At 52.1% G+C, this 20,993-nt stretch overlaps 1 protein-coding gene across 1 annotated transcript; it reads left to right on the forward strand.

The window, feature by feature from the left end:
- Positions 1-1,471: 1,471 nt before the first annotated feature.
- Positions 1,472-15,129, forward strand: LOC309440480 (microsomal triglyceride transfer protein-like; the record flags this gene model as incomplete). Its single annotated transcript, XM_082054168.1, has 18 exons — positions 1,472-1,529; positions 2,625-2,806; positions 2,968-3,111; positions 3,567-3,674; positions 4,825-4,932; positions 6,784-6,923; positions 7,164-7,317; positions 8,151-8,308; positions 8,836-9,001; positions 9,454-9,561; positions 9,681-9,893; positions 10,008-10,222; positions 10,743-10,840; positions 11,658-11,779; positions 12,334-12,561; positions 12,873-12,997; positions 13,282-13,452; positions 14,200-15,129. 18 exons carry the CDS (start codon positions 1,472-1,474, stop codon positions 14,342-14,344), a joined length of 2,643 nt encoding a protein of 880 aa, XP_081910294.1. The 3' UTR covers positions 14,345-15,129.
- Between the last annotated feature and the right edge of the window lie 5,864 nt (positions 15,130-20,993).

The raw sequence follows: 20,993 nt of genomic DNA on the forward strand, positions 1-20,993 counted from the left end.
CCACATCTAGAGCAGCAAACCTGCCAGAGATCAGCTCTGCTTTGAGGCCAGCTTATCTTCAGGTATTTTCTTTTTCACAGGCAACTTCTGTTTGCCTTTCCTGTTCGCTCTTTGAAATATCATAGAATCACAGAGTGGTTTGGGTTGAAGGGACCTCCAAAGCTCATCCAGTGCCCCCCCTGCCATGAGCAGGGACATCTGCACCAGCTCAGGTTGCTCAGAACCCCGTCCAGCCTGGCCTGGGATGTCTCCAGGGATGGTTCATCCACCACCTCTCTGGCCAACCTGGGACAGTGTTTCACCACCCTCAGTATAACAAATTTCCTCCTCATGTCTGAGAAACTTCCAAATGAAAAGCCAACAAACCAGAAAGAAAGCCCAGAATGAAGATAAGAAAAGGCTTCAATCTAAATACAGGATGCTTGTCCATAAAGAACATCAGAGGACGAAGCGGAGACACCACAGATGGGAAACCTAGAGCTGGGCTTTCCCCGGGTAGCTCACAGCTGGATCTGCCCAGCTGTTCAGGTCACAGTAGCGGCCGAAAAGCCAGCGGTGATGCAGAGCTGGAAGATGTGCCCTTTAAAATGCCATAACACCGAAACCGTTGGGGTCTGGTCCCACCGCAATACGCAGATCACTTCCATAATGACATTATTGCCTCTCAGATCCCTGTACAAGAAGGGTGCAATGTGCCTCGCTCTCTCCCACTCCCAAAAAGAGACCTTTTTAGCAAAAAGCCTTCACAGGACCCTAAGCCGCTCCATCACCACCTCGTAAGGACTTCGTCCCCCTGCAGCCTCTAGTGCCTTTAGGTACCAGTTAAATTCAGCGATCAGAAAGCTCATGCAGGGACAATAAAAAACGCATCTGGTGGGCCAAGGGGTTAGCAGGCTGTGCGGGGCACTACCAGCAAAGCACTCGTCTCCTAAACCCTTTCCCACGCTGTTTTTGGGGAGGGTAACCACGTCCACCATTCGCCCCATCAGCATTCTCTCCACATCCCCCTCCAGCCTGGCCCTTTAAGTAACTTGAGCCTCCAGGCTACAAATCCCAGTTTCTAACTGAAACGAGAGAAAAGCAGGTTTTCCCCTTCCCCCTTCTGGGCGTTTTCTTTCAAAATCGACCATTTCTTCCCCTTGCCCTTGTGATGGGGAGTGATATTTCACCAGGGGACGGAGCAGGTCCCTTCCCACACCCAGCAAATGCTTCTTGCAGCTTGTTTTTTGCCACTTTCAGCCTCCAGCTCCTGCTGGTCCTTGGCAAACCTCAGCTGATTTCCAAACCCTGCGCGGCTGCTGGGGGTTGGGGCAAAGGTTTAATCATTTGCTTTCCCTTGGTTGTGCGAGGCGGGGAGAGGGAGAAGGTTGGGCCCCATCGCCTGACGCCACTCATCTTGCCCACTTTTGTTGTACAGTCCCTTGCCCACCCCCTTCCTCTCCCGGCTCCCGCTCAGCTCCCAGAACCCACCATGAACCCACAGGGATATGTTGTCCTGCTTTGCTTTTCCTTCGCGAGCACAGCAAAAGGTAAGAGATTTTTGGGGTGCTTCGGGTTCAGGGACACGAGGGGATCCAGATGCCCTGGGATGTGGGGTGCTAATCCCCACACACAACGAGCCCCCTGGGACTCGGCATAACCCCAAATCTCCCCGGTCTCCAGTTATTTCCACAGCTACAAATGGTCTGAGCATCTCCCAAGGTGGGGAAATCATTTGGGACCATGGAAGTCCCCTCTGAGGGGGTAAGGAAAAACAGAGGGCTGCAGCTTTTTAAACTACACGTGGTGCAGAAATAGAGCAACTTTTCAATCCGACTCACAGAGAAAAGCCCCAGGGAGTGGGGATTTCCATCTATTACTTCCATTTGTTATTTTTAAGGAAGTAGCAGAACTATAAAACACTTCAGAAGCCCAGCAAGAGCATTAGATTTGCAGGAGAATTTCAAATGACTTCAGAAAATAGATTAGACTGGTTATGCCATGGCAAAGGCAACCCTCCCCCCTACAGTCGTATTTGTATATGAACAAGAGAAGGAACGGCAAGTAATTCTGGATAAATAAGATTAAAGCAAGGAGTTCTGATCTAAAGCTGCCCCATCACAGAGTCAGTGATTTAATTAAATATTGGTAGCTCAATAGGGAAACACGCAATGTAAAGAATACAGCCTCTCTTCTCCCCCAGATAGAAATGCTGGCATTGCCCCAGTTAATGCACAACGCTGAAAAGATGCTTTGAGACATCCCCCCGGCTGTGGGCACGCTCAGGAAACTTCACCGCAGGTCTATGGTGTGTTTCCCTGGCCGTTTCAATAAGTCCTGAAGTCCCCAAGGAGATCCCGTACTCTGGCCATCATTTCGAAGGCTGGGCTGGAAACACAGGCAGGGATCAGCCGTCACCCCGAGAACACCCAAACCATAGGCACAAATCACTTCCCACTAAAACCTTCCCAAGTTTTCCCCCAAACATCTCATCTATACTTACTGCTTGATATAGAAATGACTCTTCCAGGAGGCAAAGCGCTGCGGGTCGCAAGTACCCCTGCGGGTCCAGGTCCTCCTTGGGTGGAGGATGCTGGGGCTGGGGTCTGCCGTTGTGTACCTTCAACATGTGTGCCTTTCCTCAGGGGATTTGCAGCCCCTTTCTTTCCAGCCCGGGATGCTGTATGGGTACCGCTACTCCCTGGACATGCGGCTGGAGCACACATCCCTGCCGACCCTGCCTGGGGCCCGGCTGCAGGCTGAGGCTTCGGTGCAGCTCCGCCGGCTCTGGAGGGACACGGGAGGGGAAGAGCTGCTCCAGGTGCAGGTGTGTCAGTGCTAAAGCCATTGCAGCTCCTCCTGGGAGCAGTGATGCTCTTTCCTCACACCCTTCCCACTCAATAAATGACCTCTGTGATCATTGACTGTGGGTAAAATCCACAGCAAACGTGCTTTTTCACTGCTCCCTGCCACCTTCTGCTCTCACAGATCCATGACCTCAAAGCCCAACGCCAGCACAAAGAGGAGAGGAGCGAGGACAGCCCCGGAGGTCCCCTTGCAGAGATTGCTCTGAGCCAAGAGGAGCAGGCAGAGCTCCAGAAGCCCGTGTTCATCTCCTGGAGCAGCGGCAAGGTCAGCGGGACACCTCCTGGGCTTGGTCCTGCCCTCCGCAGAGCACTCCTGCCCACATCCTACATTTTCCCCAGCTGAGAAGCCCATACAAACTTCTGCTCCACCTCTGGTTTCATATCAGAGCATAAGGAACCGGACAGAGTGGCAAATGTAGGAATATATAGTCTCCCAGGGGGTCCATTATGGCCTCAGATGGAGCCCCATCCTCCAAAGGGGCTTCAGTCCTAACCACGTGATATAAACTCCTTTCAGACCTTCTCCTTTAAGGCTTTGGAAAAACAGGGGTGGGGAATCAAGGGAAATTTTGTGGATACGCATCCACAAAGCTTATGCTGTTGAGCTGTATGGTTCTCCTGGTGAAAAATCTGCAGGTATCTACAGGGTGTAGCTCAGGTTGCAGGGAGATGCCCCCAGAGCCATCCCCACAGACAGACACCACCTCTCACCCTCCCCAGGTCAAAGCCTTCCACGGGGACAGAGCAGAAAGCATCCTCATCTCCAACCTGAAGCGCGGTGTCGTCAGTCTGCTCCAGCTCCAGCCCCACGCCGGCACCACCGTGGAGGTAGGTGCCTAGCCAGGGCGGGATGGAACTAAAACCATAAAATCATCGTCTTTCCCTGGAAAGTGGGAAAAGCGGAGGAAAAATAATCTGTACAAAGATTTCTGACAAGTGGGATTCACTTCGCCGAGCCAGCAGCCAAACAGCAGGGAAATTGTTGGGGAATGACCTATTAGAGAGCAGCGTAGGGGAAAGGGACCTGGGGGTCCTGGGGACAGCAGGGTGACCATGAGCCAGCACTGGGCCCTTGTGGCCAGGAAGCCAATAGTACCTGGGGTGGGTTAGAAGGGGGTGGTCAGTAGGTCAGAGAGGTTCTCCTGCCCCTCTACTCTGCCCTGGGGAGACCACATCTGGAATATTGTGTCCAGTTGTGGCCCCTCAGTTCCAGCAGGACAGGGAACTTCTGGAGAGAGTCCAGCGCAGCCACCAAGATGCTGGAGGGAGTGGAGCATCTCCCGTGTGAGGAAAGGCTGAGGGAGCTGGGGCTCTGGAGCTGGACAACAGGACACTGAGGGGTCACTCATTCATGGGGATCAAGATGGGAAGGGTGAGTGTCAGGAGGATGGAGCCAGGCTCTTCTCGGTGACAACCAATGACAGGACAAGGGGCAATGGGTGGAAACTGGAACACAAAAGGTTCAATTTAAATTTGAGAAGAAACTTGTTCCCAGTGAGGGTGGCAGAGCCTGGCCCAGGCTGCCCAGGGAGGTTGTGGAGTCTCCTTCTCTGCAGACATTCCAACCCGCCTGGACACCTTCCTGTGTAACCTCATCTGGGTGTTCCTGTTCCATGGGGGGATTGCACTGGATGAGCTTTCCAGGTCCCTTCCAACCCCTGACATTCTGGGATCCTGTGAAATTCCTTCTTCCGAAGACAACCTGGTGCTGGAGTGACCTGTGAACAAACCAAAACCACCTCAAAACCCAAAACGCAGGCACAAAGATGCTGCTACTAGTGTTAGCCTGAATTTGCAAAACTGCCCAGATGAATTTGGAGACATCCAACACTCTCACATACAGACCAGTTTCTAGCTTCTTGATGATTTTTCTATTTATTAGTTTGTCCTTTGTGTCTGTCCTCTGCATTGATCATTTTATTCAGGTTCAATCAAAGCAAATCGCCTTTAGCCATGGTCACTTACGTTTGTGTTCCAGGAGGATGTCTCTGGGAGCTGCCAAGTCACATACGCCGTGTCCAGCCATTCCATCATGAAGACAAAAGATCTCCTCAGCTGCACAAACCCACACTCCGGGTTCACCCCCGTAAACAAAGCAAGTCCATTTCTCTCGTGGTGGTGGGCTCAACTTACACCAAGTACATCAGGGCTGTCCCCCAACATTTTCCCAGCTGGCTTCAGCCTCCCGCACCAGCCTGGCTTGGGGTTCTGGCTCTTAGACCCATACCCACAGTGGGGTGCACCGACATAGCTCAGCAGGAGCAAGGTAGTTTTGAGGTGGGTAGGAGCAGAAAAGATGCCTTGGGTCATCCCATCCCCACCCTTGTTATCACTTCTGACCTGCCAGCTAATACTGCTTGGGAAAGTGGAGGTGCAGAAATGTTTCCTGGGCCTCAGACTCATCAGGTTGGGGAGTAGCTTGACAGGGGACAGGACCAAAGAATGCTGCTTTTTTCCTTTAAAGCAGTAGCTGGTGTTTAGGCCTGACATTAATAAATGAAACTCTGTGGGTCTTAATGCGGTTATACCTGCCATGATTATATACATACCTGCCATCATTTTTTTGTCCCTGAGGGTGGTGAGAGCCTGGTCCAGGTTGGCCAGAGAGGCGGTAGATGAACCATCCCTGGAGACATCCCAGGCCAGGCTGGACGGGGCTCTGAGCAACCTGAGCTGGTGAAGATGTCCCTGTCATGGCAGGGGGGGCACTGGGAGAGCTGGGAAGGTCCCTTCAACCCAAACTATTCTGTGATTCTATTATTAAAATCAATGGGATATTTTTTAATATATAAATTCTATTGAATTCAATTAAAAAGTAGACATCACCACACAGAGACCCTGCAGGCTGCAGCAGGCATCTCAATGCCCAGCAGTCAAACTCTGATTGTTCATATACTAAAAGCATTTTAGGGGTATGAATCATGGCAAACTTACACAAGAAAGTAACAAAACCAGGACAGAACACATTTTTGGCATTAGGGTTTTCCCACAAGCCTGCTGTGGGAAAACTGAGGCAGCTCTCTGGACCTTGCCTGTATCCATGGCTGTGACAGCAAAACAACAATGCTGCCTGGCTCTGGAAAAGGCAAAGCCTGTAGATAAAACTCTTGCCATTAAGACAATGATATTGTTGCTGGTGCCGTTTGCTGTCAAAAAACACATTGTTCAGCTCCTCCACTTCCCCCAGACCTGCCCCGTGCAAGCCCAGCTGCTCTGAGAACATCTCCCGGCGTGACCGGGACTGGGTGGTGATGAGGCAGAGGTGAAGTCCAGCGAGGGCATCATTGCTTTTGGAAGGGAAAAAACATCCAGAGAGCTTCCCCAAGGCCACCATGCGGCACAGTGAGGAAGCTGAGCGTTTCTTTGGCATGAGCTGGGTGGAAATTGCTGTTGCTTGGCTTTCTCTTTCACTTGGAGGGTGTCTTTGCTGCTGGCTGGGATGAGGCAGGTTTTGGCATTGAGGGCCAGACCTCTTCCCACACCGGGCAGCTGTGTTGGGACAGCTATGGATCTAGCTAGCTTGAAGGAAGGGCAATGCTTTGGGGGACATGTATTTCCAGTTTGCAGTCTCCAGGCATCACCCATGCCAGGCAGGATCATCCCCTCCTCCCTCTGCTGCCCTTTTCTGCTGGGGCTGAGCCAGGGTGACAACACTTTGTAGTGAGAAAGTCTGTGTGGTGTCACCAAGTCCATCTCCCTCAAATCAGCCACGGCTGAGAACATCCCCACGCCACCATCCTCACCTGGTGCTGCCTTCTCCCACATCTGGAAAGAGGTTGGGCTCCTCTGGGTTTTCCTTTCCTCCATTTTGCAAGCAAAGCGGGTGACTTGGTGGGCTGGAAAGCACTTCTGCTGCTGTTAGAAAGGAGAGGAATCTCCTGGGGAGAGGGGAAGAGAGAAAAGGCTCCATCATTCCTCTTGCTTTTCCTTTTTGAAGATGTTTGGAGTGCGGTGGCAGCCCAGCAGCAGCAGCCGGTACGTGGTGAAGGACGGTCTCCTCCAGGCCGTGCTGGCAGAAGAAAGCCACGTGCTGTCTCCGGCCCTTAGGTCCACCACCAGCATCAAGATCAGCTCAAGGTAAGCCATGCCCCCACAGCACTGCCCAAATTGGTGTGGGCTGAATGTGCATCTGGTGGAGCTGAAGTGTTGGCTGCTCTCCTGCCAGCCTGGTGCAGCACCCGGGCATGGCACGGAGGGAACACCAGACACCCCTTGACAGCTTCTCCCCACATCTCCTCCTTTTCCAAACCTGCATGAAGCAACCAGCCAGGCTATAAATTATAAAGCACTCCCCGATGGCTTCTCCTCCCTCCGCAGGCAGCAGCTCCAGCTCGTGTCTCCTCCGATGCCCGGCCCGGCAGAGGTGACCGGACAAAGCCTCAAGGACGTGCTGGCTGGCACCAAGGAACGGCACCAACCGCTGGGCATGGCCAGCTTGCCCTTCAGGAGGGTCTGCACCCACTGCCCATCGGTTGGTGATGCCACCCACCTCCAAAACTCACTGCATGCTCCCTTCCCCAAGCTGGGTACCTGGGTGGGCAGGAGAAGGCTGGAGGATTTGGTGTTAAACCATGGAGCTGGTTAGTGCTGTCAAGGCAGGTTGCGGACCCAGGAGCACTGTGGAGCATCAGCCCAACCTGTCACCTCTCCTAAGTAGTGTTCAGTATTACTACCCGTGGTAGAAGGACCCCTCTGTTCCCCAGACATAGAATCGCAGAGTGGTTTGGGTTGGAAGGGGCCTTCCAAGCTCATCCAGTGCCCCCCCTGCCATGAGCAGGGACATCTTCAGCAGCTCAGGTTGCTCAGAGCCCCGTCCAGCCTGGCCTGGGATGTCTCCAGGGATGGTTCATCCACCACCTCTCTGGCCAACCTGGGCTTGTAGTTGCGTTTCTGTGATGAGGGAAGTGACCTGGTGCACAGGTGGCACATCCAGTTGGCTTAAACTTATCACAGGTCTAAGGTCAGGAAACATTTCTACTGCAGGTTAGGCTAGCAAGGACAAAGGAGGGGTTATTTCTGCCTCCTCGAGTCCTCTAGGCTTTTCAGCTGGGAAATCTGGGTTTGCAACAATGTTCAGGCACCAGTGATGCTCACAGGTTCTCCTGTACAGACCACAAATTGGGGCATTTGTGCTATAGCGCAAGTCCTCAGCCTTGGGGGTGGGAAGCTGCAGCAAATGCCTTCAGACAACTGCATGACCCCCGTGAGCCTCTCCTAAATATTCCCTAAGTATAAATATTATCTCACAATGATGGGAGTAAAAGAAGCTAAACAAACAGAGGCTAACGAACTTCATCTTCACAGCTGAGAGCCTACCTGAAGGCTTTCGACAGCCAGAGAGTCAAAATAGACACCTCAAAGGCATCAACGACCTGGCAGTTCCAGAGGTTCATCCAGATGCTGCGCAGCGCCGAGAAGAGAGATGTTCTGCAGCTGCTGAGGAGAGCACCCGAGGAGATGCTGTGAGACCCCCAGGAGCTATCGTGCTCAAAATCGGCTTTCTGTGCATGTAGAACCCTCGCACCCAAGGTCTTTCCTGGACCTGCTAGCTGGGGTTGTTTGCTGCTGGTCCATCCACCGTTCTTGGTCCAAGCAGCTGCCCTGATTACTGCAAGCGTGCTTTGTTTTTTTCTTAATACCTCTGCACATGTGTGCTTTGGAGCATCACAAAGGCTCTCTACAAATATCAGTGGAAGTCTGTTATTGACAGACCACCCACCCATGGCCATAGCACCCATCTCTTGTCAGTGTGGGCTCTAGGGCTGGGCTCCTCTCTCCAGTGAAACACCCAGACATGGGTGAGTTCAGAGCAAACATCAACCTTCTGAGGTCTTTTTTAACCCACAAACTGAACCTCCCAAGACCTTTAAAGCAAGAGGAAAGCATGCAAGAGGAAAAAGGGGAATGAGGAGCTGCACAGGGCATCTTGTACCTTCTCCAGGTCCATTGGTGGGTTGTGCCATTGATCGCCTCCCTCTTCTTGCTCCAGCCCCTTCGCTGTGCAGGCGGCGGTGGCCGCGCAGTCGGTGGCATCCTTGGCAGCTCTTTCGGACTTTCTGGATTTCAGCAAGGAGCCCACGTCCCTGCTGGAGACGTTTCTTTACGCAGCAGCTTTCTCTCCCCGGCCTTCAGGAGAGCTCCTCCGCCTGGTGGTAGTAAGTACCGGCATTTCTCTCCGGGGTCCAGCATAGATCCTCACTCTGTGTCGGCCGGGAGGGAACAGCAACTGTATTTGCCTGGAAAAGGAAAATACGCTTCTGCAGAAATACATCTTTCTGCTTATGGCATTATTTTATGTGCTTTTAATGAGGTACTGGTGATGGGGGTAGACGCTTCTCAGAGGAAAAGCATTCAGCAGGAAGCGCTTTATAATCAGTGCATTACAGATAGGAAAAAGCTTAATTAAAAGCCACTGTGAAACAACCCAGCATTTTATCCAATTAAACCGTGCGTCGCCTGTTTCAAGGCAGGTAAGAACTCATTTTTCCTTACTTTTGTGGGAAATGCTTTGAGATAAGAGGTAAACCATATTCCTTCTCTCTCTTCCTCCACACCCCCCGCCTTTTTCTTATTTCCTGCTTCCTAATTCCCCTTTCCCGGTGCCCAGGACAAGCTGGATGGGAAGCAGCTGGCCCCCCAGGTCCGAGAGACGGGGGTGGTTGCTGTGGGCTCTCTGGTCAGCAAGCTGTGCCAGCAGCAGCTCTGTGGACTACAGGTGGGTCCTCTGCAAACCCCCTTTTCTGGACAAACCCCCCTGCTCCAGGGATGCCTAAAATGTCTCCTGTCCCCCTCCTCATTCTCCTTCTCATCTGGCCTCCTGCAAACCCCGAGCAGGAGGTGAAGCATGGGGTGGAAACCATCCTTGTGGGGCTGAGAAGCGCCGAGGAGGAATCCCAGGTGGTCATTTACCTGCTGGCCCTGGGGAACGCGATGCTCCCCGAAACCATCCCCAACCTCCTGGACTTCGCTGAGGAGGGTCCTGCTGCCGTCACCGCCGCGGCCATCTCTGCCCTGCGGCGATTCCCCGCTCAGCACATCTCCAGTGAGGTAGGAACCGAAGCTACCAAGGCTTGGTGCTCTTCTTCCCGCTCCAAGCCAAGCCACCAGGGCGCAGAGCCATGATTTGCACATAGCACCCTTTTAATTGCCCTCTCACATCAGGTGAAACAAGCAATGAGGAGGATTTTCCATGAGAACAGGAAGAGCTACAAAATAACCTGTCGCCTGGCTGCTGCAGAAATCCTCCTGGATAACGAGCCCTCACCCATGGACATCATCAACATCCTGCTGGCTGCTAATGAGCTGGAGGTGGAGATGGCGACCTTTCTGCTGCTGAAGATCCAGAGCAGCCTACATGCCGACCACCACCCAGCGAGGTGGGTGCGGAGGGGAAGGTCCAACTTCCCCTTAGATCTACATCATTTGTTCTTCTCCTCGCTCCAGCTGTGGCTTTTGACCCAGCATGATGTTAAACCTGCCAGCATCCCTTCTTGGAGCTCCCAAAACACAGCATCCCTCCTCATCCTGCCCCGTGGCAACAGGACCTGGGCTGGTGGCTTCGGCAGAGACCGTGGGGGCCAAAGCTGCGGCTGGTGGGACAGCGCACGATTTGTAGCTGCGTTCACCTCCCCATCTGCACAAAACGAACCAAGCGCTGACATTTTTTTCAGAGCTAAGCAAAAGCTGTAGAAAAATAGCTGACTGGTTTATCCTAATAAAGCAGAGGAGAGGAAACTCCAGGGTAGCACACATCTGCTCATTTCCCTGTTTGGCTCAGGCTCCTCCGGGCAGTCAGCAACCAAGAGAAACACTTTGGAGAACTGAGTGTCCTCCTTTTCTCTGTACCACCACCTTCTTTAATGACAACTTACATTTTCCTTTCCCTCTTGCTTCCAGGAAGATAATGAAAGACATCCTGAGAGACCCACGGATAAATAATTACCACTTCTTCTCGAAAGCTGGCATCTCCTCTTCCTTCTCAGGACCTCTGACAGGTGACACCATGGAGGACACTCATCCCAGGGTCCCCTCGAATGGCTAAAAGGGGGGCAGGGGGGAAAGGCAGCTTTCGCAAGAGACCTCTGCTTTATAGAAAAGCCCCCAAAATCTCAGTGTGAGGTTTCTGATGTCTCCCAGCACCAGCTCGTTGCCACCACCTGAGGTGCATAGACCTTTATCTGACACTCCTGCAACCACTTGGTGTTCTACAGCAGGAGGGCTGAGCTGTGCCACATACTTGTCCCAAATCCCGCTAGCTTGAAAGATGAACTTCACCAATGAACCTACACCAATGGGAGGTTGTAGGTGGGAGTTCCTGCATTTTTCCTGAGAAGTCAAGATATTTAGCTCCATTCCTCAGTCCCTGAGGTATTTTTAATAAGCCCTTCAAAGATGAGCATCCTTGTACTGATATAAACATCACCAAACTTCAGAGAGACTGTGACAATTGATGCTTGATAAATATCTGCTTAAATCTTCACCCCTCAGCTCTCATTTCTGCCCCTCCTCGCATTAGTCTTATAGGGGCAAATTGAGGGCAAAACGTCCAAACCCTGGAAGAAAAACTTTGCAATGCTAAATCCTTCTATTATTGCAAGAATAGGAGGAGATGCTGCAGAGCAGCTTTCCCTCCCAGTCATTCAGCTTTAGAAGTATTTAATGGCTAACATAGGAGATCTGGGAGGCTGGTCATCCTGACCATAGATGGGACAATTCTACAGGATTTGCCATACAATCTATTGAGGAGGCTTACAAAAGGGATGTGCCAGGCCCTTCCCCGGGGATGCTTATGGGTGTTCCTCTGCCTTTCAGTCACCCAGGACCTGCTTTCCACCTTTGGGCTGGACCTGCTCTTTTTGGAGGGCGGATTGTTGAGGAAAAGCATCTCCGACTTCTCACTGCTCAGCCGTGGTCAGCAGCTTCGTGCAGCTCAGGTGTGCAGCCGGGGCGGCACATACATGGAGGGGGGTGACGACACCAACCCGACCGTGCCACTGCCCCATCTGTGTCCCCTTTTAACCCCCTCACAGTGCTTGACCTCACCTCCCCACTCAGTGTGCCCCATATCAGAAGGGAAAACCCCCACAAAACAAGGGATGTGACACTGCTGCTGTATGGTACTCAGGGATAGCTTGGGTGCCACATCCATCCCACAGAATCATCAAATAGTTTGGGTTGGAAGAGGCCTTCAAAGCTCATCCAGTGCCCCCCCTGCCATGAGCAGGGACATCTTCAGCAGCTCAGGTTGCTCAGAGCCCTGTCCAGCCTGGTCTGGGATGTCTCCAGGGATGGTTCAGCCACCACCTCTCTGTGCAACCTGGGACAGTGTCACACCACCCTCAACCCACCCCATCACTGTCCTCCTGCGTCAAAGGATGCCTATCCAAGGGTTGGACAAGTGTAACAACTCCAATAGTGTCGCAGGGCACAAAACTGCCTCTCCAGCTTTGCTCTGTGCAGCTTGCACGTCATGGCTTCTGTGTTTCAGGTCACTATTGAAGCACAAGGGTTGGAGTCGATGCTGGGAGAAAACACCTTGGCAGGTGAAGAGGAGCCAGAGCTGATGGCCGGGATGTCTGCTATCTTCTTCGATGTACAGCTGCGGCCCATCATCTTCTTTCAGGGATATACAGACTTAATGACCAAGGTCCTATTAAGCAGTGGAGAACCCACTAGTGTGGTCAAAGGGAACCTCCTGCTGATGGACCATCACCAGGTACTGCTGGGGTGGGTGACCTGCCTCCACGCCAAATCCTAGTGAAGCCCGTAATGGATTTTAGGTATGTTATTCACTGCAGATAGGCATCAAAGAGTGAGGTGTCACCGCCAGAAGTCTCCTGGGGTTGGTAAAACAGCGGGATGGCTCGGCTCTGCCATGGGACCACACGTGGTTTGAGTTCCTACCATACAGGCCAAGCTGTGGGGTTGGAATAAGCAGTTCCAACTACCACAGGTCACTGCTGGTGTCAGCTGCTCGTCCCAGAGCAGTGCCTGGTCACAGCAAGGTCTGCCTTCTCCATCTCCCAGGTCATCCCTCTGCAGTCTGGTCTCCAAGTGACCATCAAACTCCAGGGTGGGCTGGGCCTTGACATTTCAGCCGATATGGACGTGAGCATTTGGGAGCAGGAACTGAAAACCAACATGAACGCCAGGTTAGTAGGTGGGAAATGGCTTGGTTCTGTGGGTGCAGGGTGCTCGGGGGGCTCAGCACCTAGGCTGGCAAAGCTAGGCTGGAAAGCCTAGGCTGGCTTTCCACAGCCCCCCGCTCTTCTCCAGCCCTGCCTGGTGGTCACTTGCAGATAAATGTTGGTTACATGCTCCTTTTCCATGGTCAGAGCTAAAATTAAGATGCTAATGGGGTTGTTCATTGCTGGTACATGATGCCCAGCACAGGCTCATTGCTCGGTGACCAAACCCACTTGATCCCATCTCACAGGGGAAGCCTCACCATTGATTTCCAGACAGAACTTGATGGCCTGTTCCTCCAAGCCACCCTGAGAAGCCAGATGGAGCTGGAGACATCAATCCACTTCGACACCATCCTGAGGTTTTCTGGCAGCCCTGCACTCATGTGCCTGCAGCTGAGAGAGGAGCAGGTCCCATACAGGTAGGCTCTGCATATGGCCAGGTATTGTAGAAACATTATGACATGTTTGAGATGAAGTAGGACTTCTTGGAGAGAGGACAGAATTAATGGTTGTACAATGATTGAGCAGGGTGGGTCAAAACTGGTAAGGATGGGGGAAGGACACCGCAAGTTCTTGATGGAAGCACCATCACAGTATCACAGTATGTTTGGGATTGGAAGGGACCTGGAAAGCTCATCCAGTCCAATCCCACCATGGAGCAGGAACGCCCAGGTGAGGTTACACAGGAAGGTGTCCAGGCGGGTTGGAATGTCTGCAGAGAAGGAGACTCCACAACCTCCCTGGGCAGCCTGGGCCAGTGCTCTGTCACCCTTACTGAGAAGAAGTTTCTTCTCAAATTTAAGTGGAACCTCTTGTGTTCCAGCTTGATCCCATTACCCCTTGTCCTATCATTGTTTGCCACCGAGAAGAGCCTGGCTCCATCCTCATGGCACTCACCCTTTATATATTTATAAACATTAATAAGGTCACCCCTCAGTCTCCTCCAAACTAAAGAGCCCCAGCTCCCTCAGCCTTTCTTCATAAGGGAGATGCTCCACTCCCTTAATCATCTTCGTTGCCCTGCGCTGGACTCTCTCCAGCAGTTCCCTGTCCTTCTGGAACTGAGGGGCCCAGACCATGCCTAGACCATCAGGACATGGTCAGGTAGGAGGCTGAGGTCCACCATCCCCACCTCCTGATCCTCTTGCTGTTGCCTTGTCCCACAGAGAAATGTTCACAGTTTCCAAGTCTGCTGGGAGCCGGAGCATCACGACCCGAAAGGGCAGGCGGGGCCGCGTGCCTGGCAGGGAGCTCACCCTGCACCGCGCCAACTCCAAGGTCTGCAGCCTCCTGCTGTCAGCAGAAGAATAGGGCAGCCGGAGCGCTTTGGGGCTGGATGTCTGCCTGCCATGCACCCCACTTCTCTGTTAACCCCATGTGAGCTGTCAGTGGCCCTGCCCAACTCCTCCACAACCATCTTTTAATAAAAAACCCACTGCAATAAGGGCACGGGGAGGGATCACCAGAACAACTGCTGCAGGACGGCCAGATGCACCTTTTACTTGGAGCAGGAGGAGCCCCACCCCAAAGGCTGAGATTTCCCCCACAAAACAGCCATCTTTTGCAAATGAATGAGTTTCTCAGAGCCCAAGAAACCCTTTGACAAGCCTATACCCCAAACCACTGAGTTTCTTCTCTGTTTATCAAAGCAGGCAGGAGGGAGCACATCTGCAGCCAGGGGGAAGGAGATTCCTTGGGGGGATGGAGTGAATGACCCTCCTTGAATGCACAATTTAGCAACGGCCGCAAGCATCTAGGAACATGGAAAAGATTTGTTTCTGGAGGAGGTGTGGGGGTTTATAATGATTTTTTAAATGCAACCACAGAGACGTTCACCCCAGAATAATCCTAAGGGAGAAAGGCAGAGAAGCAAGACAAAACGCTGCATAACCTGTTGCCAATTATTGTCTGTTCTTTCCATATTAATTGAAGGTGTTTGCATTTATTTGCATACAAAGGCAACTCAATTCTCGGTCCAGCTTGGTGCCATCCTCTTAACTCATGGGGGGGATTTGCACTATGTTGGCTGGTACCACCTCGGGCAGCAAGGATGAGGCTGATGTTGGTGGGGAACAGCCTGTATTTGAGTGCAGATCAGGCTCCTAAAGAGCACAGACCTGCAGTCTCCATCATCGTCTTGAAACTGGGAAAATTGTTATGAGAAAGGAGCTTAAAAAGGTGGTATAAGCACTGGAGACCCACTGGATGCTGGAGGAGGTTGGAAGAAGATGAGGGACTGAAGTAGGGACTGGCTGAAGGACAAAGAGAAGAGACGTTGGTGTCTCCAAGATGCTAAAGCTTCTCATCGCAGCTTTATACATCCCCTGGTGATGCTGATCCCCAGCCACTGCTTCCTGCTCTAGTGCCTACAATGGCATTTTTCCCCATGTTTTTCCTCCCTCTAAGACAGGCAGGGCTACAATAATCATCCGAGGCCATTAGAAACCCCTTGTAATTAAAAACTACAGGAGCAGAAGCATTCTAGTGTTTGCAAAGGGTGGATTAAAAAGGTCTTTTGAGATTACTCGGACTCCCAGCACAGGGAGTGCTCCCACCGACAATAAAGTAGAGGATTTACTTCTTTAACAGGGGTGGCACCAGAAGTCAGACAGAAGCTGTTTAGAAAGTTGTCCATCCTTTGGGCATTTTTGGTTTTTAAACGAGTCATTGGTGGTTTGAGCCCATCCTATGGGGCAAACACAGATGCTGGTTGCCATGGAGACCAAGAGATTGTGTTTGACTGACGTGGTCCTTTCTGGATTGGCAAATCCATCACAGAGAGCTTGGACAAACGTGATAAAGCTGTGACTTCAGGGAAACATCTCTCAGGGTGGACATAACCCAAACTGGGAAAGCCAAGCAGTGGGGTCACACCCCCATCCTGTCCCCTTCCTCCTCCCTATAGAGGCCAAAACCTACTAAATGTGCCTTTTGCTGGGGCATGTGGATTCAAAACCCACCTCTTGAGGGGTGGCTTCTGCCTAGAGCCTCTCCTCTGTCTTTCTCATCCAAAGTTTACATATTAATGGAGAAGCCTCTGGCCTCTCTTGTCACAGTTCCCCTTCTCTTCTAATGGAGGCAGCAGATGGAGATAAGATTGACTCAATCCTACACGTTCCAGCAACAACGAGATACAGCAGCTCTTCCCTTTTTCTGCTGATATTTGGGCTCTTTCGGTGACCATTTGTGAGAGTTGCAATTAGCTCCAAGTAAATATTGTTCTTCTGTTTCGCATTCTGCTCCCATTATCAGCCACAAGCACCAAACAGCTCTCCCTAGCTGGAGGGGAAAAGCGCAGTATTTCTTCATTCCTTCCTGATTAGAACATGCCTTTGAAATTTTTTTAATGAGAAAAATGTGCTTTTTAGGAAAAAAGAGGGACATTGGGCATTTTTTAAAAATTAGGACAATGTAGCACTGAGTCCTCTGGTTTGGGGGGGGAAGGAAACGTGTTTGGTTTTCCATCTGGAGACATTAGCGACGAGCACTTTGGTTGTGTGCGGAAATAAATGCCATGTATTTTTCATGTTTTCTCTGTTTGACTCTTAACTCGCCCAGAACACGCAGTTGTGGAAAGAAAAGAGGCAAAAAGCAGCTCCCACTAGCACAAGCATTTCCAGCAAGAACAGCGTGGCCACCACCACCTTGATTCCATGGCACCCTAAGCAAAGACCTAGAAACCTGCTTTCAGGTTTCTAGGTCTTTGCTTAGGGTGCCATGGAAATATGCAGCGAAATGCCCCATCGGGGCTGCACAACTGCGACACGAGGGCTATTTCTGCTCCTAGGAACCCCCAGAGCATGGTTAGGGATGACAGCGGCCCTGCGAGAGGGTTCCCGTGGGACCCAAGATGCTACTTTATGCTCCTGCCGGCTTCTGCAAAGGTATTGGAGCCCATCCAAGAAGTGCTTAAAAACAACCAAAAAAGCAGGGTTTCCTCTGCCGATTACAGAGCTTGGAGCAGGACCAAGGACACGCAGAGTAATTGCCCTGGGACTCGCCCTCGGCGCTGAACAGGAGGATCCCTGCGTGACCTGACCGCGGGACGGGGAGCCCCATCGCCTTGTTACACTGCTCAGCTTGCTGCTGATAGCGGCTCTGAGCCCCGCTAGTCCCCTGCTTCACCCTGTTATTTCCCAGCCCTCTTCTCTCACGGTCAGGATTTGGGCTGGTTCAGAATGTTTTACAGGCTGATGAGCCGCTATAATATGTATTGTATTGTAATTAATTGTATATGGAGTTGCCCCATCCCTGGAGACATCCCAGGCCAGGCTGGACAGGGCTCTGAGCAACCTGAGCTGCTGAAGATGTCCCTGTCATGGCAGGGGGGGCACTGGGGGAGCTTGGAAGGTCCCTTCAACCCAAACCGTTCCATGGGTCTCGTGTACCACCCCTGTGACCACCTTTCCTATGGACCTGCACAAGCCTTCATCCCCATCCAAACCCATGCTGCTCTGCCAGGTGTTCGAGGAGGAGTATTTGGACCCCAAACCTTTGCACCTCAGCCAAAGCCAAGAGGCACCCACCTACCATTTAGGACTTTTTCCACTGCTTGCTTTTCCTTCCTCCTCCTTTTCTGAAGGAGACTTACAGAGGCAGATTTGTCATTCAGCCGAGGTTTGCATTGCACAGTCTAAATCAGAAAATGCCACCCCTGGGGTGGGGAGAGGATAATATTGCTGATGGGTAAGCTCTTACAGCAGATAGATCAATTTTGCCCAAAATAAATCAGTGAATCTTGCTCACTACCTGCAGTAACCGGTGGGTGAGGAGACATCAGCGTTCAGGGGGTGTGTAAACCCCAAAAGACTTTAGTCCGGGTTTTACTTAAATACTGAGCAACAGCGTTACCATAAATCAGTTGAACTTCTAATCCTGAGGGGCAATACTTGTTCTGCCAAGTGGAAATGTGTGTCCAGCCCCTTTAAAATTGATGAGGACACTTCAAATGCCAACCTGCATTGCTGCTGGAAGTTTTGATCTGCTAAGCCAGTGAGCAATAAAATTGCCAAGGTCCCTTTGAGTTGTTTGGGTTTGTTTTCCCCGTTCTGGTTGGATCCTCAACCAGCAAAAGACAGTGAAGGGACATGGGCATTTCTGTAAAATCACCCATTTCTCAGCAACAGCTCCAAACCCATCTGGAAGGAACATTTCAGCCCCAAACCCCCAGTGCTGACTGTATTGTCACTAAGCCACCTTGGTCAAAGAGGGCAGAAAGGGTCTTGGCCACAAAGAGGAGGAACAAGAGCACCCCTTCCATGAGGTCCTACACCGAGCTGTGCAAGCAGCAGGTCCCCAAAGGGTCCTTGCACCCATTAGCAGGGGACAGGGATAATTGGGAAGGGTTGGGGGTGACAAATCTTCTTTCTAGTGGAGGTCTAAGTGCCAGCAGGGGTTTTGCAGCGGGTCAGGGCAGAGCAGCCCAGAGCCAGGAGCAGCGCTCCCACCCGCCTCTCCAAAGGGGGCTTTGCCTGTGGAGCTGCAGATCAGCAGTGACCTCCAATGGCTGCAGCCAAACCTTTGGAGGTGTCAGGTCAAAACTCCTCTGCAGGGTCTGGGTGAAGGGCACCCTGCACCCAGGGGTGCCCCACAGCCAGCACCCAAGGGGGTGCAACCTTTGCATCAGCAGGCGATGGAGCAGGGCTGGCCCATGGCAGCCCCTCACCGCTCCAAGCTGGGGTCTCATGTGGCAATGCCACCCTCTCCTGGACGCCAAGCTTACCGTCACAATTTTGGGCATTCCCCCCCCAAATTGCTCTGTTCCCAGGACATCTCGTACTGCCCGCCGGAGAGCACACAGACACCGCTCACCAAACAGAGTGATAAAACATTATCTGCCTGCCTATTACAGCCTTCTGCAGAGACTCAACTAGCACCCAAAAGTGTGTGCAAAGGTGAGGGGAGCGTGTGTGAGAGCACAAAGCAGTGACAGGGACCAGCTCTCCCAGGGAGTAGGAGGAGATGCAGGTTTAAAGCCCTGGGCCAGATCTCTTATCAATCACTGCTTTCTCCTTCCTAGGCAACTTACCAAAAAAACCCCAAGAAGTATTGCATTTCCTAACCATGCAAAAAATCCCAGACACCATGAAAAATAATAATAATAATAATAAAAAAAGCAGTTTGCAACTCACCAAAGCAGCAGTGGGAACCCCAGCAACAGCAAAGCTCCCACAGCTTGGCTGCTGGGCACCTCCCAAGCAGCTGCTGCAAAGCTCGCAGCTGCTTCGGGCCATGCACATCGCACACATGCACCTGCAGGGCTTTCCTGCGGGCGGGGGACATGCAACCTGGGTGCTGCCACATACAAAGTCACCCTAGAATAGCTGCTGGCAGAAGTTTGCTCTTATAACATGCCCGGCAATCAGGGATGGAAGGAGAAAGCTGTGAAGTTCTAACAGAGCGCAGCTGTGCAAGCCCCAGCAGCTGTGCCGTGGGGTTGTCCCCGCAGGAAAAGCCCCAGGAGGGAAAAGCTCAGGGCCAGGGCTGGTGAGTCAGGCTGGGAACCTGGGAACGGGTTGAAATGAGCCGGCGAGTCCCCAGCGCTGGGATCAAACCCTCCAGCACAGCAGGGCCAAAGCCCATGGGAAAGAAAAGCCAACATTTCCCTAGGAAATTGTTTCTCCCACTCCATCGCTGCCAATAGTGGGAGTACTGAAGAGATGTGATTCCGCCTCAAGTCAAAAAGAACAATCAATCATACTTAACTCTATCAGCTTTGGGTGAAAACAGTAGTTTCTTACCCTGCTTTTCCCTCTTACTCAATTACCCTCCACCACCATAATTCTGCCATGGCCAAAAGTCACCCACAAGCTTCTCTCTTGCTGCTCCACTCATAATAATACACTTATTAAAGCACCATGCGATACTGTACAGACTCAGCAGACTGTCCCCATCACCACGGTGACAACCCCAGAGCTGCCAGGGAAGGACTGTTCCCATCCCAGCAAGAAACTCGCTGGCCACAACCACACTGGACTGCAAGCCTGGAAGTCTCTCCTATGCCTTTAAAGCCAAAAAGCCCTCCTGGCCCAAATATTTTGGCTGTTGAGACCTCAGAGTCTGAAGGTGAAGTGAGCTGTAGTGATGCTGAGTGACACGAAAGCATCCGACGCCTTAGGTACCTACAGGTGGAAGAGCCTTCCCATGGTAAAAATCAAGTGGGGTTTTCAAAGTGCTTGAGAAAGCAGATATTGCAAAGGGCCAGAGAATAGAGCGTGGCTGAGCTTTAAGGAATGACCTGGGAGGGTTTATGTTTAAACTTTTAAGAGAGGCCATTAAAAACACAAAGGGAAGGAATAAATGCTACTCTGGAGACATTCAAACCCACCTGGACACCTTCCTGTGTAACCTCATCTGGGTGTTCCTGCTCCAGGGGGATTGCACTGGATGAGCTTTCCAGGTCCCTTCAACCCCTGACACTCTGGGATTCTGTGAAATAAATCCACAGCAAAAGATGTAGTGGTCCCACCAACACCATGAACACCAGAGGTCTGCAGGGGACAGTCGGGAAGGAGCGAAGTAGGAAAGAGGGAAATACGTAGCTACTTGAGGAGTTACAACAGCAGCAATTACCACCACAACTTCCATGAAGTTTCCATGGGAAGAAGCACTATTTTCCACGATAATATCAGCTTCCACATTCCCTCCCACCCCATCCTTCCCTCCACACGAGTGTCCCCGGTTTCCTTCCCCAGCTAGCCACCACCACATCCATGGAGCGGCACCGGGGACCACTCCGGTGTCCCATCCCGATGTTCATCCCCGGGCAGGGCCGGCTCATTCCGAGTTAAGCCTGGCCTTTCCCCCCAGCCCCTCCTCTCCCTCACCTTGTCCTTGGAGCGCTCCCAATTCCCAGCCGCTATCTGCAGCCCGCTCCTATCGCCAGGTGCCATCCTTCAGCCCGGCTATAAAGGCCGGCAGGGACGCAGCGAGCTCCCATAGAGAGCCCAGCTCCCGCGCC

The sequence above is a fragment of the Streptopelia decaocto genome (assembly GCF_964273445.1).
Source record: "Streptopelia decaocto genome assembly, chromosome: 5".
Classification (NCBI taxonomy): Eukaryota; Metazoa; Chordata; class Aves; order Columbiformes; family Columbidae; genus Streptopelia; species Streptopelia decaocto.